General features: G+C 41.2%; 3 protein-coding genes across 3 annotated transcripts; all 3 read right to left on the bottom strand.

Annotated features, from left to right (window-relative positions):
- Positions 1 to 326: 326 nt before the first annotated feature.
- On the bottom strand, positions 327 to 7,696 carry LOC133019425 (T-complex protein 1 subunit theta-like). The gene is made up of 15 exons (XM_061085909.1): positions 7,646 to 7,696; positions 7,119 to 7,209; positions 6,942 to 7,021; positions 6,709 to 6,858; positions 5,372 to 5,552; positions 4,910 to 4,971; positions 4,690 to 4,828; positions 4,229 to 4,406; positions 3,777 to 3,843; positions 3,609 to 3,696; positions 3,386 to 3,501; positions 1,148 to 1,219; positions 871 to 1,035; positions 535 to 654; positions 327 to 434 (listed from the first exon to the last, which is right to left on the bottom strand). Exons 1-15 carry the CDS (start codon positions 7,664 to 7,666, stop codon positions 327 to 329), a joined length of 1,638 nt encoding a protein of 545 aa, XP_060941892.1. The 5' UTR covers positions 7,667 to 7,696.
- Positions 7,697 to 10,282: 2,586 nt separating this feature from the next.
- LOC133019693 (uncharacterized) lies at positions 10,283 to 15,030 on the bottom strand. The gene is made up of 5 exons (XM_061086251.1): positions 14,971 to 15,030; positions 13,310 to 13,628; positions 12,856 to 13,163; positions 12,648 to 12,743; positions 10,283 to 11,313 (listed from the first exon to the last, which is right to left on the bottom strand). Exons 2-5 carry the CDS (start codon positions 13,616 to 13,618, stop codon positions 11,154 to 11,156), a joined length of 873 nt encoding a protein of 290 aa, XP_060942234.1. The 5' UTR covers positions 13,619 to 13,628; positions 14,971 to 15,030; the 3' UTR covers positions 10,283 to 11,153.
- A 2,314-nt stretch (positions 15,031 to 17,344) lies between these two features.
- On the bottom strand, positions 17,345 to 24,593 carry tmigd1 (transmembrane and immunoglobulin domain containing 1). Its single transcript, XM_061085437.1, has 6 exons — positions 24,560 to 24,593; positions 19,628 to 19,712; positions 19,202 to 19,492; positions 18,154 to 18,441; positions 17,955 to 18,058; positions 17,345 to 17,863 (listed from the first exon to the last, which is right to left on the bottom strand). Exons 2-6 carry the CDS (start codon positions 19,689 to 19,691, stop codon positions 17,852 to 17,854), a joined length of 759 nt encoding a protein of 252 aa, XP_060941420.1. The 5' UTR covers positions 19,692 to 19,712; positions 24,560 to 24,593; the 3' UTR covers positions 17,345 to 17,851.
- Between the last annotated feature and the right edge of the window lie 3 nt (positions 24,594 to 24,596).

Below are 24,596 nucleotides of genomic sequence, written 5' to 3'. Positions count from 1 at the left end.
ACAGTACAGATTACTAACGAACTAAACTAAAAGGCCACCTCAGCCTCCGAAGCGCCGCATTTCATCTTATTAACATGCTCTCTTCAATTTCACATGCAGCCTGAGGACGTTCACTGTAAGGAAAAGTGTTCATCAGTGCATGCAGCATGCCAACACACCACACTGTATCCACTCGGTGCAGGTTTAGTTTGCCGTTGGTGACACGCTTTGTATTAATAATAAAAACACACGTGAACTGAAGTGAGGGCATCCGTGTGAGTTTTTCCAAGTCAAAAATCGCACACGCATTCCAGGACCTACTGACAGAGGGCGTGTGTGTGCACCCTTTAATGGTGAGTTTCAAAATTCTCTGGTGCCTCGTCCAAATCGTCTTTGTCCCAATGGCCGCTCTGCTTGGGAGCCTTGGGTCCCCCTGCAGCCTTTGCCATGATGATCTGGTTCGTACATATGTACACACACACAAACATTAACTACCTGAGCTTTAAATACATGTAAATGTAAATGTAATGAGTATTTGTGTGCTGGTGTACGTACCTGGTCAACTCTCAGTACTGTTATGGCAGCGTTGGTGGCCAGTTTGATGCCCCAGTATTTGACCAGGTAAGGCTCCAGGATGCCGGCTTCCAGCATGTCTTTGATTGCGGGGCCTTCTCCCTGAAGTCATCACATATGTACATGCCATTAGTCATCAGATCAAGACATGCTGCCTAACAAGAACATTAACATTGCTCTGCAGATTTGATTCTAACTTGACTGTTATGCTAAAGCCTGCTAGAAAAACATAATTAATTTAAGATATATTTTGTGGACAACACACCTGTTGAATATGTTATTAAATGTGATGCAGGCATTTTTTGTATCCATACTGACCTCAATGTCAAAGCCCATGTTTTTGTTTCCCTTGTGATGTGCAGCGTACAACTTGGAGATGAGCTCGCTCCCCTTCACACCGGAGTTCTCAGCCAGTGCACGGGGCAGCGTCTCGAAGGCTTCACCAAACTTCTTAATGGAGTACTGCTCCAGACCAGGGCAGGACTACAGAGGGGAAGTCAAGAAGTCATGACTCTGCTAATTGTAAGCCAGTGAGCAGCAAAACCAAGGAGACAGTCTTAAACCCGTCTCATATAATGTAGTATAATCTGCATACCTCTCCATATGAAGTGAGCTGCTTGGCCAGTTCGATCTCAGTGGCTCCTGCTCCTGGTAGCAGTCGCTTGTCCTAGAGAGGGAATCACAAAGAAACGTCAGCTGTTGTGCAGGATAAGCAGTAAAAGGGGAAAAAAGTTCTCAGCTTTAACTCCTTTTTTTTTTTTTTTTTTTTATGAAATTCTCTTTTTATTTAGAAATGCACATTTCCATCACATACATTAAATACAGCTGATTTTGTTCATACTGCCTTTCTGGGTTTTGTTTTATGGACCTAAACTACTCAATGTAGGAACAATAACAGAGGTAAAGAGAACACAACCGGGGAGCGCACTTCACATCAAAAAGAAAAAAGTAGGATCAGACAAAACACAAGTATATTCAAATAAAATCAGATCTAACTGGTTTAACATACTCAGTCCATTTGGTCCAGGTCTTATAAAAAATGTCTTTCTCGACCTTGAGGGAAAAAGAGATCTTTTCCATAACATAAATCTCATACACAATTTCAATCCATTCATCACTGGTGGCAGGGTCCGCTTTTAACCATTCCCTCGTGACACATTTCTTACTAGCTGCCAACAGTATAGCGAGCAGTTTTTTGTCTTTTATGTTCCACGTTTCAAACAATATATTGCCCAAAAACTTTCACATTTTAATGGGATGTTCACATTAAATACATTGTTAATATGTTTGTGGATCTCTTCCCAGTAAGACCTCATTGCTTGGCAGTCCCAGAAAATATGGAAGTGGTTGGCTCCAATAGATCCACAGAGCCTCCAACAGGCGTCTCCGCTGCCTTGGTGTCGTTTTTGTATGGGTGTATTAAAAAATCTTGTTATATTTTTCCAGCAGAACTCCTGCCATGTATTTGACCCGGTCGAGAGCCAATGTAGTTGACATATTTTCTCCCAGCTCTCCTGTGAGATCTTTAACACTATTTCCTTTTCCCATTTCCTCTTTATGAATTCTGTATTCTCTTGTAATAATAATAATAATAATAATAATTGTATGGCGGTATATAATTTGGAGATAATGTTATTGCATGTTCTAGATTTAGTCAATGCTAAAAATAACTCCATGAACCCTGGCTCATCTTTTCCTTACGCCTCTTTAATATTTTTGTTAAAGTAATGTCTTTAACTCATAGTTTTATGTTAATTTTATGTTTAGAACAAACCACCTTTTCCTTCCAACATATAAATATTATTGATTTAAGTATCAGTAATCTTCAACGTCTGTATTGGAAAAATTAATTAAGTGTGGTTGAAACTATTTTGTATTTGGAAAGAAGTATTTTGCAGCTCTGTCTAAAGACTTTTATAACCTGAGCTGTTTTATGATCTGAACTGTTTATGACCTGACAACTGTCAGAGCCTTTTGCCACTTGTTTACCCCCCACAGGAAGGAGTGCATGTCTGCTTATCACCTTAAGAAACACATGTGATCAGCTGTTTTCTGTTAAGATTCCTCTCCTTCCCGCACCTACGGAACCAGTCTGGATTGGTTCAGAGCAGGGCCGGGTCTAGACAGGCATGTATGAGGGGGCAGCAACAAATCTTGAGGGGGCATTGTGCTTTATTATATTATTACTATTATAAATTGGGATTTAGTTTGAGGGGGCACAACATTTATTTGAGGGGGCCAGGCCCCCTCTTGCCCCTGCCTAGACCCGGCCCTGGTTCAGAGAGACAGCCCTCAGTCGTCCCATATAAGATCCTTGTATTTGACTGTTCTCTATCTTCACTCTGAGATCCTTGTGACTCCCTGTGTTGATCCTTTCTACAGAAAGCCCCTAATTAAATACACGTAGATAACTTTGGTGTTTCCAGCCTCTTGTATTTCCAGATTTTCTGTACCACAACGTTTCTTATTAGTTTTATTCAAGTTATAAATTAGAATGGCCCTCAGTAGAACTCATACCTCCGCAAGGAACCAACAGATCCCTCAATTAAATTCAATTCAAATGTCACTGCCTAAAACATGCCAGATTTAGTTGATCAATATCCATAAATCATTCCCTGGGAAATGAGCCAAATATTAGAAAAAGCTCTAACACGCAAGGTTTAAGTAGGGGGGAAGAAATCCTGGCCCTGCCCCCAAAACTAATGGGGTTTGTGTAAATCTGTTCAGTTATTTTTGTGCAATCTTGCTTGCCTGTTTAATCAACAAACAAACAGACAGGAGTGAAAACCGGCAGAGGTAGAAAAAACTTTAGGAGTTGATTGTGCTGACTCACCCTGACCAGAACCTTGAAGGTGTTCACTCCATCATCTACGGCCCTCTCAATGTCGTCCAGCAGGTTGTCAGTGGAGCCTCTGATCACCACTGTTGAGATGGCACATTCTTCTTTCTCTGTTTGAAACAACCAAGACCAAACAGTGTTAATCCTACAACGCAACGTGGAAAGAAACACTGAATTAAAATGAAAATTCACAAAACTGGCGCAAACAGTGATTTACCATGTTTGAAGACCACCACCTGTGTGTCGGCCACCTCGTTCAGGTACACATTTTCACAGTGACCCATCTCCTCGGGGGTTGGAGGGACCTAGGAACAATAATTTTATAGATGACACATATAACAACTGTCTCATTTATGTGACCTGATTAAAACATGTCTGCACTCACCAGCCTGGGAAGTGCAATAGCTCCCACAGTCTTGCATAACCTCCTGAGGTCCCATTTGGAATAAAGCCTGGGGGGGGAAAGGAAGATTTAAGGTCGGGAAGAACACTGTGAGAAACAGTACAATACTAAGAAAAGAAAGACAACATTAAAAACAATTGTTCATCATAAATGAATAACATGAGGAACCCATACACTATGTTGACAATATCTGATAATAGTATTCAGGACATTTTATTACAAGGACTGACAAAATATCTAGATCTCACTTCATCTGAAGGTTTTACACAAAAGAGAAAGCCAAAGAATGAATATCCCGCAGATTTTCCAGTGTGTTAGATGCTGAAATCTCTCCCTATGTCCTTCAATCTATTGTGATCATTTAAAATATGCAAACCATCCTGAATTCAAGTCAGTAACTGGGATGGGATAATCACAAGTCTTCCCTGTCTTACCTCACCACCATGAGCTTGTACTTGTTGGCATAGTGCAGCGCCATGTCGGCCACCTTCCCTCCAGTGACCACTAGGTTGGCACCAGAGGCCTTGATGGCCTTCACCTGCTCCTCCATCATATCCTCCTCTCCCTTACTGAAGTCCATGAGCTCCTTAGCACTGTTGATCAGCACGGTGAGACACACAAGATCAATGTCAGCACAACTACAATGATAATTTCTTCTCTTTTCTTATACACCCTGAAATGTGGCTCACACACCTGTTCTTAGTTGCATGATGTTTTAATGAATACATCATACATCATAACACATACATATTACAAATTAATACTTTGCTATCAAGATAACACTATAAACCGATTCACATCATGCGACACTGGCCAAAATGAACTGGAAATTATAGCATGCCAGAGAATAAAATTCCTGATGTCCTTAAGAATCTGTTCAGTACTGCATTCATTACCTTGGTCTCTGTCACCATGGAGTCAAAAGGACAGGAGTAGACAGCAATCTTTGCATCTTTGACAGATGTGACATCTCCCTCCGCCTCCCTCTTGAAAACCATGCCATGTAGCATGGTGGACGCCGTCACTCCACAACCCTGAAAACACCAAAGACATCAATTTAGACAAAAGCCAACACACTCACAGAAAGAATCTAGTTGACTGAGAAGGCTGCTTACCAAAATCTTGCAGACTCTGACGCAATCAACATTGAAATTGCCGGTCTCTGTGAAGATGGACACTGTGGCACATAATGGTAAAGAAAAGACATTTAAAGAAAGGAAAAGTTAATATTGTAATCAAGTGGATTCTTTTTGACAGCTGAAAGGCTCAATAATAAAACGCTTTCATTTGAAAATAAACTGCTACACCTGGTGTCCACACTACAAAAGAATTATAGAGCTGCTAAATCTGGAAGTTTGGAAATGCTTCCTGTTTACACCGGGACGCCCCGTGTACCCGAGTAGCCACCTCATATGTGTTTTCAGGCTTGTTACTTTGGGTGGGGATTAAAACTGTTACGGAGCCAAAACGCTTGTGTGGATCGGGATTCTTTTAGTTTGCAAATGCTGTTTACAAATAAGAACAGGGTTATGGACATAGCCTCAGTTTGGTTTAGGTAGCCTAGACTGCTGACTCACCGCAGGCATCAGAGATGAGGCCGCCGAGGAAGTCTTCATTGCCGTACTGTTTGCTCATGACTGCTGTACGGATCAGTGACGTGGCCTTCTTCACATCGTGGAGGTCTTTGGCTGAGGAGCATACGCATTCTGGGAGGATCTCCAGCGCCTTCTTGCACGCCATCTCATAGCCTTCAATCACCTGTGGCAAAGACACATGTACACTGAGGCCGACTGCAACCAGCTCTCAACATTTCTGAAAGATCTGCCCAACGTAAAGGGGACGATGACGAGCAGTGATCACGTGTGTTTTGTTGAGATTTCTAATTTTAGTTTCTCTCTGTGTCTGACCGAACTCTAAACAATAAAGATAGGTTGGGACAGAAGTAGTTTTAGCTATATATTAGGCATTCATACAAATGATTTTAATAATAACCTTTCCTTCCTAGGGTTTAATCTACAAATTAAGAATGGATGTTTCACTTGTTTTTCATTTCTAACTTCTGATATTAAAGCGTTATTCCCTCAGATTCATTAAACTCACATAGAGTTCCAGGAGCTGTCTGATAAGTCTCGAGGTTGGACAGAGCGACTTTGTTGACTTCATTTTGTGACATTGTTCAGTTTGTTCCGAATGTTTACACAGTCAGGATTGTTTCGATGAAGCGGAAAACACAATAATAGTTTCTCCAATTACAATGGCACTCACTCTTTGCAATAAAGGCGGGAGGGGAGGTAGGAGCAGTTTGAGTCAGGTATAATCCTTATACAAATCATTATTTTAAACCTTTCTCTTAAATCTTTTTAATATTTGGAATTTGCTAGCAATGTGTGTCACAACGATGGTCAGTCTCACAGCTGTCCTGATAGGAGAGTCTAGAGAGAGTTTCTATGGCTCACATGCTGCAGCCGAGATGGCCAGAGCAGGACATTTTCTACTCAAGGCTAAATTACAACAACATCAGACTGTCAGGGTAGGGAGAGTTGCCCTAGCAACCGGCAGAGTAGCATAGAAGCATGACGGAGAGCGGCTCCCTGTCACTTCCTGGATTCGGTGACAAGAGGCGTGGGACTGCGGCTGGACCAATAAGGGAGATCCAAAGTGATTTGCGGTGACACCCCTCCAAATTTTTCATAACCAATCACATCAAATCTACTGTTATAATTATACCAAACCCCTGCTGTTCGGGGCCATTATTAACTTCCTACTGCTAACTTAATTAGCATAGGCTGTGATAATTGTCCATAGCTATGAATAACAGTTCATTGTATCTTTAAATAAAACACTTTATTGAACCAAAACCTTGGATCGGCTCCTCTCATATTTTAGGATAAACGAACACGTTCTGACAGTTTACCTCGGACACGGACAGGCCCATCCTGAGCAGCTCTTCAGCCAGGCCCAGCAGAGCTCCGGCAAACACCAGCACAAAGTTAGTGCCGTCCCCGACCTCCTGCTCTTGCATGTGGGATGCCATCACAATCATTTTTGCTGCTGGATGTTGCACCTTTGAGAAAATAAAGCGGTTAATTTCCATCATGTGCATAGTATTCCAGTTTCCAGTATATTTTCTTTACGGTTAGCCCTCACCTCAAGCTCTCTGAGAATCGTTGCTGCGTCATTGGTGACAAACAGCTTCTCCAAGTGGTTGATGACCATTTTGTTCATACCTGAAAGGCAACAATGTGGAAGTTTAGCGCTCACTGATTACTCTGGAAAAAGGATTTAATAAAAAAACATATTGCTAGTGGGAGGGGTGGTGCTTACCATTGGGCCCATAGGCGGTGCGAGTGGTCTGAGACAGCTCCTTACAGGCTTTGATGTTACGGTAGACAGCCTCTTCAAGCCCAGAGTAGTGCTGCAAACATCAGAATTATAATTCAATATTCAACTTCAAGTAAAGCAAAAAAAAATCCCATCAGAAAATGTGATGGATTTATCAGGGCATGTGTGCGTAGGAAACAGGAACCAGCATCATCATCATCCATGAGCTCTGGTGGCCATCAAAACCTCTGACAGTTAGCTCAATGCTAACTAAGTGCGACAGTTATCACTTTCTTATATATAGAGTGGGACTTGGCGCTGTAGTGGACATTTAAAGATGCAGATCCGTTATGTGGTCCATGCGAGCAGCCGCGGCTCCAGCCCCTGCGACCGGCCTGATGCTTCTAGAACTCTCCCACATGACTGCGAATAAACGTGCTAATGCTAGCTAGCATGCTAGCTAGCATGCTAACTCCACATTGCTTCACCCGGGGCTAGCAAAGTAGCCGGACGCGCTGGTTGATTCTCACCTTGGCGCCATCCTTCAACATTTGGGCAAAGCCCGGTGCTTTGGGGACGTGGAGAGCGCGTATCGAGGCTTGTGTTGATGACGTTTCTGAATGATCATCAAAGCCGAGGATCATTCATCAAAGCCTTGGCTTTGAACGTCATCACATACGTCTCTTTCAAAATCCATATGATTAGAGCAGGGGTCTTCAACGTTTTTCAGGCCAAGGACCCCCAAACAGGTGGAGAGATGGAGCAGGGACCCCCTACTATATATATTGTATAAAATTGTGTTTTATATTACATTGGGCCTAGTGCCATGTATAAACATAACTACCCTGATATTGTGCATTCAATACTAAGCTATTCAAATATTACACAGGTTCATATATTCATGTTTTTAATTTAAACATGTGCAAGGTACAGGGTGGCCATGCCACTGCCATTTATAAACATACAGTGGGTACGGAAAGTATTCAGACCCCTTTAAATTTTTCACTCTGTTTCATTGCAGCCATTTGCTAAAATCAAAAAAGTTCATTTTATTTCTCATCAATGTACACTTAGCACCCCATCTTGACAGAAAAAAACAGAAATGTAGACATTTTTTCAAATTTATTAAAAAAGAAAAACTGAAATATCACATGGTCATAAGTATTCAGACCCTTCGATCAGTATTGAGTAGAAGCACCCTTTTGAGCTAGTTCAGCCATGAGTCTTCTTGGGAATGATGCAACAAGTTTTTCACACCTGGATTTGGGGATCCTCTGCCATTCTTCCTTGCAGATCCTCTCCAGTTCCGTCAGGTTGGATGGTGAACGTTGGTGGACAGACATTTCCAGGTCTCTCCAGAGATGCTCAATTGGGTTAGGTCAGGGCTCTGGCTGGGCCAGTCAAGAATGGTCACAGAGTTGTTCCGAAGCCACTCCTTTGGTATTTTAGCTGTCTGCTTAGGGTCATTGCCGTGTTGGAAGGTGAACCTTCAGCCCAGTCTGAGGTCCAGAGGTTTTCTTCAAGGATATCTCTGTACTTGGCCGCATTCATCATCCTTCAATTGCAACCAGTCGTCCTGTCCCTGCAGCTGAAAAACATCCCCATAGCATGATGCTGCCACCACCATGTTTCACTGTTAGGATTGTATTGGGCAGGTGATGAGCAGTGCCTGGTTTTCTCCACACATACCGCTGAGAATTAACGCCAACAAGTTCAATCTTGGTCTCATCAGACCAGAGAATCTTATTTCTCATAGTTTGGGAGTCCTTCATGTGTTTTTTGGCAAACTCTATGCAGGCTTTCATATGTCTTGCACTGAGGAGAGGCTTCCGTCAGGCCACTCTGCCATAAAGCCCCGACTGGTGGAGGGCTGCAGTGATAGTTGACTTTGTGGAACTTTCTCCCTTCTCCCTACTGCATCTCTGGAGCTCAGCCACAGTGATCTTTGGGTTCTTCTTTACCTCTCTCACCAAGGCTCTTCTCCCACGATTGCTCAGTTTGGCTGGACGGCCAGGTCTAGGAAGAGTTCTGGTGGTCCCAAACCTCTTCCATTTAAGGATTATGGAGGCCACTGTGCTCTTAGGAACCTTGAGTGCTGCAGAAATTATTTTGTAACCTTGGCCAGATCTGTGCCTTGCCACAATTCTGTCTCTGAGCTCCTTGGGCAGTTCCTTCGACCTCATGATTCTCATTTGCTCTGACATGCACTGTGAGCTGTAAGGTCTTATATAGACAGGTGTGTGCCTTTCCTAATCAAGTCCAATCAGTTTAATTAAACACAGCTGGACTCCAATGAAGGAGTAGAACCATCTCAAGGAGGATCAGAAGAAATGGACAGCATGTGAGTTAAATATGAGTGTCACAGCAAAGGGTCTGAATACTTATGACCATGTGATATTTCAGTTTTTCTTTTTTAATAAATTTGCAAAAATTTCAATATGGGGTGCTGAGTGTACATTGATGAGAAATAAAATGAACTTTTTTGATTTTTGCAAATTGCTGCAATGAAACAAAGAGTGAAATATTTAAAGGGGTCTGAATACTTTCCGTACCCACTGTACATCTTGCATACAACACGGAGCTATTCAAGTAATTCACAGATATATGTTTTTATTTTTAACATACATGTAGAAGAGACAGTGAATCCTCAAGTTATCTGTGGATGGCACACATAGTCCCACATTAGTGAGATGTCGGACCCTGATGGGTAGCACACAACTTATCTAACCTTGGATGGATGGAGGTTGTCAGGCAGAGGGTCAAATCAGCCTCACCATATGTTGGATGCATGTTAATGTGTATTGAAAGACATTTTAATTCGTGAAAAAAAAAAAAAAATTATACATTTTTTTAAAAATTGTCTAATCAACCAAAGATTTCGCAACAACAAGAACAAGAAACAAAAACGTTGTTTCCAGGGCCTGGACAGATGTGTCCGGCAATGATTAGGGCAGCAGTTTAAATGCACTATAGAGTTTATTGATATCAATGCATCATATATTTCATGTTCTCCATTCATGTGCTTAAATATTAAATGAAAACGTGTGTGTCATCAGTTTGAGACAAAAATACCAAGAGTTACATCAGCAATGCTGTTGACAGGAATTGTGTAAATGGCTCATATTACAGGTGTTGCGATAAAGAAAATTAGGGCATTCACATTTAGGTTGATGGAAGATTACAGATTTTATTTTCTTTTTCACATTAAAACACTGTCTCTCTGACAGAAGAGACGTTTTGCTTCACTTGAGGCTGTTTGCTTGACAGTCTCTACATAATTGACCTGCTGGATATGGCTTCATAACATCATCATCATCAGATAATGAGCCATTACATCTTTCTTATCGCATTACAAGATGATTTATGCGAATACTGTTGGTGCATGAATCATCTACAGGCCACCAATAGTGTGGAACTCTACCTCAAGGAAAGAATATAAAAGGAAAAGAAACATACAATTCAAATATGTCTATGCTTGTATACAATGTCCCCTTTCATAGAAAATACACTTCACAATTTGATATAATCCAATGAGATATAAAAAAGGCATAACAAATGTTAGTAACATCATTGCATATGTATAAAGTACAGGAAAGGGTATCTTCCCTCAGTCAGTGAATTTAGTTTGTTCTGCAGATACAAATTTGGTCTCATACAGCGTTTCTTTAAAATAGATTTCAGGAACTAGAAAAAAGTTTCGATGCAGAGTGTGAACACAAATGACATTAGTAGTTTAGTGAAAATGTAACTAAGACATTTGGTTGTAGCAGCTATGACACTTACATACACAAAATAAAGAAATCTCTTTGGTAGCTACAATGAGGATTATTCACCCACAGCTAGCTAACCTGAGACATGTAAACTCAAGAATTGCATACTATAGATATACTGTAGATACAAAAGGTGCTGCTAACTACACACAGCTTAAATATAAAAAGAGGCCATGTAACAATCTCCCAGTATCATGACAAAAAGATAAATGTGTAACATGGCTTCGAAAGGTCCTGTGTTTTACGTACACACACACACACACACAGCTTAGTTGGGTTTGCGAATGGTGTTCACAGCTGTGTGGGCCCAACCTCCCAGTGTGTCTGAGAGGTTGCTGGCTCGACGGTTGAGGTTTGAGCAGCTGAGTTTACCACTCGGGTCCAACTTTCTCATCAGCACTCCTCCACTGCGTCCCTGTGGACCGGTACTGCAGAGAGAGACAGAGAGAGACAGAGAGAGGGTGAGGGGACTATTTATTATACATTAATACCAATGTGAAATGAAAACATGCACTTCTCTCCTACTGTAAAATGTATCAAATTATTTCATCGCTGTTTAATCAGTCTACTCTTTCCTTTTGGTTTATGGTTTGTTATATAACTGCCATGGACTTTTAGCCAGAAAAGATTCTCGTGTATAGAAAGTTGCTATATTAAGTTAAAACAATAAATGAAACATAATAAATTATTGTAAGTGTACGTTGTGTATTCCTTTTTAGCTATGAGCAGTGAATGAAAAACATGTGATGAACAGTGAAACACATTGTGTTTGCACAATGCATTATATTGATACATGTTGAACTTTCTTTATTTTGCTATGAGCTGGCAAGGTAACACGAGTCGTTACCTAAAGCAAACGGAATTAGAGGAAGAAGGAAATGTGAGCCTGGCAGAGGAGAAAAGCATCCTTCGATTGGACAAAGCCAGTTATTCATCATTCAGAAAAGCTTTTCATCTGAAAGGGTCAGAGGTTTTAACGGTTTCATACGAACAGAAGTTCATGCATCAGGCCAACCACTTCATGCCACAAAACTTGTTAGACTCAGAACATATACTTCCATATCGCACATTTGTGTTGATGTTTGCATTTACCTTGGTCCCTACTCCACAATATGTGAATAGTTGAACTGCCTGTTGTAGGAGGAAAACAAACTTGTCTATAAATACCCAGGAGATAAGGTGTGGATACAGTGAGGGAAGCATGTGGCTTCAAGTTTTTCCGACTGATAACAGACAAGGCCGCTGTTCATGAGCCTTCCTGCCTTTAGCATAGTATCTCATTCCTTATTGATTCATGAACATTTTAAACGTCAACACAGGAAGTGATGCAACTACCCACGAGCTCGCCCAGTACATATTTGTCATTTCATCTGGCTCAAGTTCCCACACCCTTTCCCTCTCCCTGTCTTCGCCCCCCGCTCGCTCCCTCTTCATCCAAATACCAGAAACACGGACCCAGTTTTAAACCGAGGCGGGAAGAATGTGTTTCGGGGGGAGGGGAGCCTGCAGACCCACAAGCTGCACAGCAGAGTGGGATTCTTTGGGTGGGAGGGTGAGGAGGCAGTTGGATTCTGTGGTGGCCTCTATGCAGAATATACTTGAACGACAGGATACGGCCCAGTGGCTTCCTCAAACACAGTACTTATCATGCATTTACTACAACAAAAACACACACAAACAACACTTCTGAGAAGTACAAGAAACCGACACAGCTATGTTAAACGACTACATGTCTTTCCATACATCACGAGGATGCATTTACCTGTTGTCTCTGCCAATCATGTCATCAAAGGCCTTAGACAGACGTTTGAGCCTCCGGAGTCCACTGGACACAGACTCCAAGTCCTGGTCAAATGCTCTATTACAACAGAGAAAACAAACGCTCAGAGCAGGGAAATCTGCTAAGAATTAAAGCTACAACAATATGAATAAATGTGACTTTGCAGCAGCTAAATAATAAAAGGACTCACTGCCTCTGATTCTGTGTGTTTGGGGAGGCAAAGGGACTCCGTAACGCAGCCATCCGGACCAGCTGCCTCCGGCCTCTGACCGCCTTCACCCCACGAACAGCAGCCTCAGGGGTCTTTCTCCCTTTAGAGCCTGGAGTGCGCCCAGGGGTGGCTGATGCCCTGGGGGTGCGTTTGGGGGTCGCACCCCTGCGAGGGGTACGCCTGGGAGTGCGAGAATTTGACACACCAGCCTCTTCTTCGATGCAGGACTGACCAGGCGTTGAAACCAAACACTCCTCCCTTGAAAACTCCTTAGTCCTCTGCAGCCTCTGGGAGGGAGAGAAATAGGACACAAAGGAATGATGATAATGAGGAGGAGGCAAATGACTGTTAACAGCTGTTGATCCACAATACATCAAAAATGAGGACAACACAATTGATTGCCGGGGATCTTAAACACACAAAACCCATGTACCTGGTACACGTCGGTGATGGAGTTCCGGGCACTGCGAGTAAGCTTGCGGACCGTGCCGGTTTTTGGCAGCTCCTTCAGGGCTTCACACGTGGGTTTCTCCGGGAGGGAGCTGGCCTGGACAGTATGTAGCGGGAGCCGCTTGCGCAGAGACATCCGCAGAGAGTTGAGTGAAGAAGAGGACCGGAGCTTGCGGAAGCGGTCCGGCACATCGGGGGAGCCCTCTGCCTCGTCAGACTCATCCAGGACTGTGTGTGCACGCCACACCCCCACCACGGCTCTACCGACTCCATCCATCACCGAGGACGACATGCTGACTGAACTGAAGCACACAAATAGATAAAACAATAGAGTCTATGACAGTGTATTTGAAAGGATTAATGTGTTTCTCAATTTACTTGAATAGACGTTCCAGCAATTACACCTTCAGAGATATTTGAAGATATTTGGTTTCTCTCTGTTTATCATTAGACTGAATATCTTTAACAGTTTTTAGGGATTCAACCCCCCAAATAGTATAATAAAAGTGAAGGGGGTATTGATTTGTGCTCATGCCGCAACATATTATATGGTGCTATAATGAACCTGTTATGTTATGACTCATTTGTACTAATCTAATTTGTGTGGTTTTAGCTCAAAGTGAACTCCCTTTTTAAGCTTTTGTAACAGTTATGGCTGAACAGAAGGATCCGTTGCAAAGCTACTGAGGGACACACGTGTAAGAGAAAAGGGAGTGGGCACAAAGCAAAGTGTTTGCAGTGGTTTGTTTACAAGGTTTCAGTGGTAGACCTTCATCAGGCAAACATCCCAAATAAATCACAGACAGTAAAAAAGTATGGCTAAAACTAAAAATTTTCTATTTGGCTTTAATTTAGGAAAATCATTTGACAGCCCCTCCTCTTTGCATTGCGACCCCTAGTTTTGGGAGCCACCATTTCAAAACCTCACATTCCAATCCTGATGCAACGATAGATTCATCAGTGATAATTATGGTGAGTTGCAGCTATAAATGAAACAATAACTCCAAAATGCATTTGGGGTTTGGGGTTAATACAAATTGACAGGTTTTTTTCTTTTTCTATTGAAATAACAAGTAACAGTGAATCAACGAAAACGATTCAAAGACATATTATTGATGCGTTTGCCACAGCGTTGCACACCACTGAAGGAACTATTGAAATGAAATGAGCTAAATGTGATTTATAAAAGTATCGGTGTTTAAACACGAGATGATAACACGTCACACTACATGTAAAGACGTTGATTCAAAGCAGAAACAGCTAAATATTAAGAAAGATACAAAACAGAATTAATTATTTATTGTCCCTCGGGATTAATAAAGTATCCATCTATCTATCTATTGTTAGATGAGGTTTTCATGCTCTTCCCGTTTGAACTTAACTGACTCCATTGAAAACCCCGAGAGTAGCAGTGATTTAACGGTATTAAGGAACTTAAATCACATTAAGCAATAACGACGTTTTACGGCAGCAAATGAAAAGAACTTCGATAAACAAACGGAGGCTTGTTCCTGAGGAAACACGACGATCACAAGTAACGACGTTAGCTCCTTGACGGTAACGCGAAATTGGATTAACGTTGAATAAGTGGAAATAAGAGAAATAAACGCGGTTAAATAACAGCGTGGCGTGTCGTTAGTTCACCTGGAAGTTATGATGCTCGGCTGTTCTTCTTCTTCTTCTTCTTCTCCTGCTCCTTCTGCCTGCTGCTCTTCCTTTCTTTCTCTATTTGAATTTGGCGGCGGACACACAAACACAGACGCAAAACCACACACACGCACACACACACACTAGCATTGACCACGCCCGTCACGCAGAGGCACCCAAAGTGACGTCATACGCTACGTCTCTCGGAGGCACCATGAGGACAAGTTCCTTAAAATTGTTTGATTATATAATGTGATTAAACTCATTTTGTTCTCTAATTTAAACATTATAAACTAACTAAATTCACTGACTGAGGGAAGATACACTTTCCTGTATTTGATAAGCACGCAATGATCTTACTAACCTTTCCCCCTCATTTGATTATAACAAAATTAATTCCAAGAATGTAATGAGGCGACATGTTCTTATTTTGGACAAACAATTTTATCGTGTCAATGAATTTGTGCGTCTTAAATGAAAACAAAAATCTTCAAACAGTCCAGCAATAAAGCTTATCATTGGGAAGTTTATAATGTGGCATCTTTATTGGCTTGACGTGAGAAACATGTTGATTCAAATTGGTTTGAGGCCAAATAATTCTGTTTTTGAATTTCAGCTTACTGAGAATGTGTACAATTCATAAGGGAGACACAATGTGGCAAACACAATCTCACATGGTCCAACATAGCAGGGTCACCATGTCAAGATGTTAATTTCAATTGTTTCTATTTAACTGTGTGGGATTGTCCTAATTATTTTTCCACTTATTTATCATATTACTTTCCTTTTATTTAAAACAAAAACATATGAAATCACCAAATCCATATCACATTTAGTCACATTTATACTGATGTCATCAACGATAAGTTAATATTTCATCATGTCTCTATATTGTCTATTGTCTTACTCTATCTCCCTCTCTTATCATGGCACTCACTATAAAATCATTAAATAGAGAAAGAGACAGCCATGCTCATAGGTTACATCATTTACATAGAAAATATATTATTTGTCTATTGTCACAGACAGTGAAGCTTTGTCATTCACTCGCATTCATATTTAATAATGTCTCTGCACATTTACACTAAAATGTCATCACCATGGACAGGAAAGGATTTAAAGTAAAGTGTCCAGCAGATGTCACTGTAGACCTGCACATGAACCGCTTCAGAGAACAAGTGCATTGAGAACTGGTCTGTGTCCTCTTTTTTGTTTTAGTCTGAGGTACTTTAACATAAAAAAAAACGTTAATAAACCTACGTTTTCACTCTTCATACATTTTGAATCTAAGTGTTTTCGTCTTGTGAAAATCATGATGACCCTGGGTCTGGAAAACAACTTTCAACTTGACAAAATGGGCGGCTACATTGCTGTTAGACAGTGTTAAACATTTCCCCAGCATGACAGCAGAGCTACATGACACATAGCAAAGATCTGTGTATTGAGAAGGATAAAGACGGACATTTTCTCCATGTCTGCACATTCATTAGTTTGAGTTTATTCAAAAAAGTAATTTGTCAAACCTTCTTATCCTCATTTTGTCGTATTATTCCACTGCAGGTGTGTTTTACAGCTGCAGGCATTACCTGGCAGCTTCTTTATTTTCACAATAAAAGCTGTGACTCAGACAATAAGCCCGACTTCATACTGACTTAACATCTGCAATCCTGTCAAATGTGCTCTCATCCCTGATGGGAATTGCTCTGTTTTATGTGTTTTCATTTTATTGCTTAAGAACCTCGACCTTGACCTTCACGACTTGGTAGTCACGGTCCTTTTTGTCTCATTAAGAGTAAATGTATAACACGATTTTAACGAGCCTTGATTGTATTGTTGAGTCAGGAGCTAAAGTTCAGATGTGAAAACTAGACACAGAGTTTTTGACTCTCAGTCCTTTCTTTGATTAACATGCATAAGACAAAACTTACTTCTTCTGTTGTAACAGTTTGAGAGATATGTCTCTGAAACCTGCACCTACTTTTACAATGAAAGTTCTTATTCTTTTAAAAGAGAAACTACTATTCTTTTGGCTTATAATATGAGTTAAGCTAGATTTAGGTACAGCAGACAGACACAGAATGTGGACAAAAACGACCAACATTCTTGGGCAGGATATATGCATCTATTATACATTAGCAATCAGAAAACAGCAGTGTTGAATATGTATGTCAATCTGTAAATTAAACCCCTAAATTAAAATAAGCCTTGATGGCTACAGTAACACCACATATCCTGCCAAGTGTCAGGTAATGTTGCTCTGCCATTTTAATTCACTGCCGTCAAATTATATCCTTAATATCTGAAATCACTGCTTTTCTGTTCCCAGTGGGGTCCCTACATTGTCAGGGAGCTTTCAAGCTTGGTGTGGGAACAAAAATACCTTTATTGCAAAGATATGAATAAGGATACAGGTGATGGAGTCTTATAAGCTCACTTCTGCATCACAGGGTCAGGAAGCATCACAGTATGACAAGTAACCAGCACAAAAGAATCATGTCAAGGCTCACTGTGGAACGTTTCCTGGATTCCGCTGCCATTATTAATGATTTCATGACAAACATGGTTACAGTTGACAGCATCACTTATCAACACGTCATATCTCTTGTTTGAAAACCACTCATGGTTTTAATGGGGATTTCTTCTCGACACAGCCTTCCTAGCTGTTTCCCTTTGATTCCAGTCTTTAGGCTTCCAAACTTTCAGCAAGAAAGAAAATAAGTGCTTTTCCTATGATGTTCAACCTTTCCTCTAACAATGTTATTGTTGACAACATAATCCAAAATTAAATACAAGGCCTACGTAAATGGTTATTTGCGGAGAGGTGCGACGTCTTCAGGGCCTCATTTGGTGAAGTCGAGAAGAGCAGCTGTTTTGGACACTACTTGCAGCACTGTCAAGAGATAACACATATTAGTGGGTTAGGTTTGTAATGAGGCACGAGCCGATCACTGAGTCATGAGTCTATGTGTTTTGTTTGTTACCTGTCTGATTTTTCTCCATCGTGCAACCACAGCAAGAATGGCTGTGAGGCACACAACCACCAACCCCGCTATAATGGGCATCAGCGGGAACTTCATGAGCTTGTCTGCAGATGAGGAATCATCAGGAGATCATCAGCCCACTTTTGGTCGAATTCATAATTTCAGTAAAATAACATCATTATTGACTGTGTGAACGGACCTGTTACTGTGACTTGGAAGTTCTTCTCGAACTCTCCATAGAGGGGAGAATTCGCCAGGCACCGATACGAGGCCGCGTGCAGGCTTCTGTCCACGCTGTTGGCAATCAGTTGGCTCCTAACGCCGTCATTGGTCAACGTGAAGCCGCCGGTCAATAGATCCACTGTGCTTCCATTCACTGTCCACACCAAGGAGGAGACTTGTGGATTGGCCAGGATGTCACACTGCAGGACGAGCACTGACTCCTCTTCCACGACAAGCTCCTCTGCCCCCATGATCGGCGGGGGGTCTGAAGAGGAACATAACAGAGAAAAGGTAAATACAGATAAAGTGCGGTTTTAGAAACACTTTGGATTATAGTTTTGTTTTTAAAGATAAGTGAAGGTGTTTCTTGTAACATTTTTAGACGCTAATGGCATGGCTCCACGTGCTGGTATATCTTATGTCTGTTGGTCCACAACTTTGGTGCAGACTGGAATATCTCGGTTTACCATCAAAAATTGACATTAACACTTATGTCTTTACAACAATTTGCAACAATCCATCTAAATGTTGTTGAGATATTTACTCAAGTGGTGCAATGACCAACATGGTCACAGTGGCTGATCTAGGATTCTCCTCAGTCAGGAGCCATGAAGGGGCAATGACTGACACAGAGAGACCAAATATACATCCACCATCCATTCACAACTCCTGATTCATTAAGATGCACATTTAAGTCCTTCCCTGTTTGCTCTGTAGCTTTGAGCAAAGCCACACATACTTTGAAAATTGTTCAAGCACATTTTGTACTTCCAAAAAAAGTTCAGAAAATACTAATTCTTAGCTAATTGTTGCATTAACGTTTTGTAATGTAAGTGAGTGACTATTTTTTTTTTTTTTTTAAAGCCTACTGACAGGGGCTAATCAGATTGCAGCTGGGGCCAGTGCCCCCCTGGCCCCACCCCTGGATCCGCCCCTGCATTGACACCCTTGCATGGCAACAAATCAGTTAACCATAAATGTGTTATTTAAATGATTAATCTCTGCATTTATTTAAAGGGACTCACATGTGACGTTCAGGGTGACTGAGTCACTAATGGAGGCATTGCTGCTCAGGTGGCAGGTGAACGTGGCGGCGTTATCTTCTTGGAGGACAGGTGTCACACATACTCGGCTGCCATTCTTTTTATTTTCTGCCATCAAGCTGACCATGGCGCCATTCCTCAGCCACACCAGGTCTTCATCGGGCTCAGTCTCAGAGTTGCCGTCAGACAGGCAGAGCAGAGACACAGTCCCCTCCAGCTCGATCTGAATCAAACCCTCACTGCCAACGACTGAGTCAGACTGAATCCTGACGCCTTTGCAGTGATGGAAGTTTAAAAGGTCATTACGTGAAGCAGTAAAATCGCAATTTATACAAAAGGACTGGAAATAATTTAAATGAGATTCAGATGAATTGTAGGTGACCTGAATCACAAATCAGAAACAGTTACCTAATGTCTGCGTTGCACAGAAGAGGAGGAAATGGAAAAGATGGGGTGTGGACATCAGCTTCATTTTACTGTTGTGCGGATGAACCTGTTAATAAAGCACAGATGATCAGAAAGAGCTTTCATACAGATTTAATGTCAAATTCTCATTACCTCCGCCAAGGAAGTTATGTCTTCCCCCCCGTCCGTTTGTTGGTTTGTTCATGAGCAAGAAAAGGCAAAAACTACTGGAAGGTTTTCCACAAAACTTGCTGGAAATTCGAAATTATGTTTCACTTTCTTTCTAACATTGCGAGATAGTCCGTTTCAAAATTATCAATGATTTTTACCAGGGAATAAGTTTTCTTTCATCTGAAATTCGTCAGAATTAATAAACTATATTTATCTTTCAGTGTATCGAAGTTGAGCCCAACCTTAATCGTGTGCCTTCCTTTTATGCCCTAAGCAATGGAATAGGTTTGCAAAAAATAAAAAAGGCTACCATTCTTCTTCTGTATTTAAAATATTCAAAGTATGACAAAAGATATGTCAAGAATACCAAACAGCAGTTAAAAACCACAGGTTTTGTGACAATCCTTGTCATTGAGATTTTTGTGCAGAGTCCTAACGATTAAATTCTCCCCAGTGTTTCAATTAATTCAGACATTTGGAGAAGTCTGTTTTTCTACGAAGACACAGTTTGTATTCTACAGACAGACTCTTATTACTGATAGATAATAGCAGTTGTCAAAATAACAGGTGTTTTCTTTAAGATATCATTCGAGTAACTTGTTCCTCTTTTATACGTTTTATTTAACAGCACACTGCCAACGCTCTGCGCTCATAAATGCGCTACATTCATAAAACTACTCTATAAAAAGTACCTATAAAACTAATGATATAAGACACCTTATTTGTATTCATATATAAAGATTATACATTTTTTGAATTGGCTGAGAGGTTCTTACCTGACAGTGTTACTCTTTCCTTATTCTTCTCTGCGTTTTATGCCTGACGTCCCCTCAGTGTGAATATGAAAATGTGGAGGACTTTCTACGTCTTGAGCCGCTCTTATATGCTTCACAAGTCGATGAGGACACTTTTATAACCTCCCTCGCTCATTGTTAAATGGCCTTCTCATCATTCCAGTTGCCCGTCCCTGTCAACACCCTTTTAATCTTCCCACGTCCCGTCTCCCAGTTTAATGTGTGAACACAAGGAAACGTTTTTTAGGGGCTGTAGTCATAATAATGGTAGTAAAATGTCTTGGATGTTGAGGAAAGGATGATTGTATAATGCATTGATAATTTTGGCTCAAATGATATGTGCTTTTAAATTAGCATTTTATATATTTAGAGTGTTAACTCTCTTTAACGTTTAACGTATTTTCTTTCTTGCTGAAAGTTTGGAAGCCTGGAATCAAAGGGAAACAGCTAGGAAGGCTGTGTCAAGAAGAAATACCCATTAAAACCATGAGTGGTTTTCAAACAAGAGATATGACGTGTTGATAAGTGATGCTGTCAACTGTAACCATGTTTGTCATGAAATCATTAATAATGGCAGCGGAATCCAGGAAACGTTCCACAGTGAGCCTTGACATGATTCTTTTGTGTTGGTTACTTGTCATACTGTGATGCTTCCTGACCCTGTGATGCAGAAGTGAGCTTATAAGACTCCATCACCTGTATACTTATTCATATCTTTGCAATAAAGGTGCGTTTGTTCCCACACCAAGCTTGAAAGCTCCCTGACAATGTGGGGACCCCACTGGGAACAGAAAAGCAGTGATTTCAGATATTAAGGATATCATTTGACGGTAGGGAATTAAAATGGCAGAGCAAAATTACCCGACACTTGGCAGGATATGTGGTGTTACTGTAGCCATAAAGGCTTATTTTAATTTAGGGGTTTAGTTTACAGATTGACATACATATTCAACACTGCTGTTTTCTGATTGCTAATGTATAATAGATGCATATATCCTGCCCAAGTATGTTGGTCGTTTTTGTCCACATTCTGTGTCTGTCTGCTGTACCTAAATCTAGCTTAACTCATATTATAAGCCAAAAGAATAGTAGTTTCTCTTTTAAAAGAATAAGAACTTTCATTGTAAAAGTAGGTGCAGGTTTCAGAGACATATCTCTTAAACGTAAAGATTATTCTATTTGATAACACAACTGAAAAATTACGACCCAAAGCCCAATAATGACCCATGTCAATATTGGTAGAATTGTGGTATTAAGAAATACATAATTAATACACTGTCCTCCGGTTGTCCACTGGTTCAGATTGTTATGCTTCAAGTGACATGGAAGCAATATCCTACACCTACAGCTTTTAGAATGAGGTTTAAATGATCATAGGAATACATCTGAGCAAATTTAATGGATTATAAAAATATAATTATAGTCAGATCTGCTCATGTCGTTAATGGGGCAGTGATATTAAAAGCCTATTAACTATTGGGCATCCCCACATGGTCTGCTATTTATTCATTTGTGTTTTACTTTTCCAGATGTCCCTCCAGCTGCCGCTGATGCATTTAGACTTAAGATTATTTCCGTTTGTCTAATGTAGTTTGTTCATCGTTTGTGACGCCGTTCTGCTGTCGGTGTGTGAATGTGGGATTGTGTATATTTGGTATGTTTTAATGAAGCCAGATAATGAAAAGTTAACCTGGGTTGATTTGGCCTTGAAGCCCACTGGGGCAGTGCTTTGCCTCCTTACAACCCAAACCCACATGTCAGATCAGCTCAGTCCCCTTCTGCATAATATCAGCAGCTGTCGACACCGTGGTACGAAAAACTATCAGACACTGTCTCACTCTGGCCAAATGTGGATTAAACCAGCAGTAGCAAGACGCGGCATCATTATCTTACCAAACCTTATTAACCTCAAAAGTTTCCCTGCAGAGCAAAGGAGCGAGCTGCCTCCCACAGATATGATCACTGATCAGTAGGAATGTAATGACTGTGTACAACAGCCGTCCCTCTCTCCCCCACTAGAGAGAGACGTTGATCAAGTGAAAACGGTTTCTTCAGCTGCAGTCACGTATAGGTTCAGAGTGTAAGATTTAGGTGAAAGGGACCTATTGGGAGAAATTGAATATGTTTTCACCAATGTGTAATCATCTAAATTTGTACGAACGGTTGTTGTCTTTACTCTAGAACGGGCCCATTGTATTTAAATACTTGTTTATTATTATTATTATTATTATAAAACTAAACACCATTTGAGCTTTTATGACTTCTGAGAGCTTCCACAGTTTCTCCTTCATATTTGGAAGGGGAGGGTGAGGTGAGGGGTATTCGACGTGCAACTTCACCACTAGATGTCCCTGAATTCTATAGGCTGCACCTTTAATGAGTCTCACAAGTTATGATTCTAATCATTCATGCTTCAGCGTATCTCGGTGTGATGTATACTCATACCCTTTATTTCATTAATTTAGTTATTTAATATCTGCTGTATGTGTGTGCAAGTGAGCCCATCTGAGAATACAGCAGGGGAACGTCTGTGAAATTCACAGCGAGTGAGTGGGAACGTTGATCACATTATAACAGACATTGACATATGTGAAAATGTCCAGACCGAATTCTCTGGATTCTTGCAGAGCTCGTGTCTGAAAATGGCTTTAAAATGTTAGGCCTGTACCTGCCTTCCCCGATTTCAGTCTTTATCAGCTTCTTATACCTGCTCTCTTAACTGAGCATAGGGCTCCTTCAAAAGTGCATTTTAAGGCATTAGAAGCAGTGGATCTAAAAAAAAGTTGGGTAGTAATATTCAGCCATTGACAGCTTCTTCTAACTGCTCTTTAAAAGATCAGTGGGATCAAAGATTAAAGGTTTGCAGCTATTGCAGCACATGTAGGAAGAATGTGTTCCTTATGATGTTGCACAAGTGTCGAGCTTGTAACCCCGCCCCTCCACACACACACACCTAAAGTGTCTTCAGCTATACTATCTACGCTGATCGCTGCTTGTGACGTCCCTTATACTAAAGGTCAACAAGTGTTTGATCGCCTTGTCTTTACAACTGAATTAGACTGACGGGGAATTGGGCCAATGCTGTTTTTCCAAATGATACATGATCAACTCTGCGCTTCCTGGTCCTGCCTTTTTTCTGAGAAGCTACAGCGAAGTACATTGTAGATAAATGAATAAATGTCTAAGTTACTACGCTCTGTTGCAGGAAAACATTTTTGCGAATGCAGCTGGTGAGCATGTGACCGTGTTGAGGATGGCAACCCCATGTCAGTGGTCAAAGTACACTGAGAGGCAGATATGATAAGTGGATACTAAGTGTGCACACACAAACACAAAAATGTATATAAAACCCGTAGGTATTTATCAAAGCCTTTATAGTGTTGATGCCAGAGCTGCTTGTGTACAGCGTGCAAACAGGCATTCCTCGTCAGATTACTGCTGAGCCCTGCACACACACACACAACTATCCTTATTAGGATTTTGCCTTGACTTTCATTGCTGTGGACAGCCTAACTTAAACCTTAACCTCAACCTCAACCATCACCAATTCATGACTTTCCCTAACCTTAAAAACTCTTACCTAGCACACACCCACAAACACACGCATGAATCATGTTAAAAAATCACTTTCATTCACTCACTCACTCACTCACTCACTCACTCACTCACTCACTCACTCACTCACTCACTCACTCACTCACTCACTCACTCACTCACTCACTCCCTCCCTCACTCCCTCCCTCCCTCCCTCACTCACTCACTGACTCACTCACTAATTCACTCACTCACCCTATGTGTCCCCCTTGTCTCATATCAACAAACATTCATCCTGTGTGGACCCCCTTTTGTCCCCTCCTGTATTCATTCTCTCAACCCCCCCCCCCCCCCAAACCACATAATTTAATCAATAACACTGCAGAAGTGCATGTGTTGTGTTTCTAAACCCAGACAGGCCGACTGACCCTCTTACCCTTGCTCTCTCTGTTCCCTCTCGCTCCCTCCTTCCC

Source organism: Limanda limanda, chromosome 14 (assembly GCF_963576545.1).
Source record: "Limanda limanda chromosome 14, fLimLim1.1, whole genome shotgun sequence".
NCBI lineage: Eukaryota > Metazoa > Chordata > Actinopteri > Pleuronectiformes > Pleuronectidae > Limanda > Limanda limanda.
The sequence above is the reverse complement of the archived record's forward strand: the minus strand, read 5'-3'. Positions and strand labels throughout refer to the sequence as shown.

Coding starts and splice junctions, on each gene's coding strand:
- LOC133019693 (XM_061086251.1), bottom strand. CDS start 13,618: ATGTCGTCCTCGGTGATGGATGGAGTCGGTAGAGCCGTGGTGGGGGTG. Junction 13,164..13,309: donor CCATCACCGACGTGTACCAG/GTACATGGGTTT, acceptor TCTCCCTCCCAG/AGGCTGCAGAGGACTAAGGA. Junction 11,314..12,647: donor ATGATTGGCAGAGACAACAG/GTAAATGCATCC, acceptor CTCTCTCTGCAG/TACCGGTCCACAGGGACGCA.
- tmigd1 (XM_061085437.1), bottom strand. CDS start 19,691: ATGAAGCTGATGTCCACACCCCATCTTTTCCATTTCCTCCTCTTCTGT. Junction 18,442..19,201: donor AGTCACCCTGAACGTCACAT/GTGAGTCCCTTT, acceptor GTTCCTCTTCAG/ACCCCCCGCCGATCATGGGG. Junction 18,059..18,153: donor CTTCCAAGTCACAGTAACAG/GTCCGTTCACAC, acceptor CCTCATCTGCAG/ACAAGCTCATGAAGTTCCCG.
- LOC133019425 (XM_061085909.1), bottom strand. CDS start 7,666: ATGTTGAAGGATGGCGCCAAG. Junction 4,829..4,909: donor TCAGAGTCTGCAAGATTTTG/GTAAGCAGCCTT, acceptor TGGTGTTTTCAG/GGTTGTGGAGTGACGGCGTC. Junction 1,220..3,385: donor CCTTCAAGGTTCTGGTCAGG/GTGAGTCAGCAC, acceptor TTCCCTCTCTAG/GACAAGCGACTGCTACCAGG.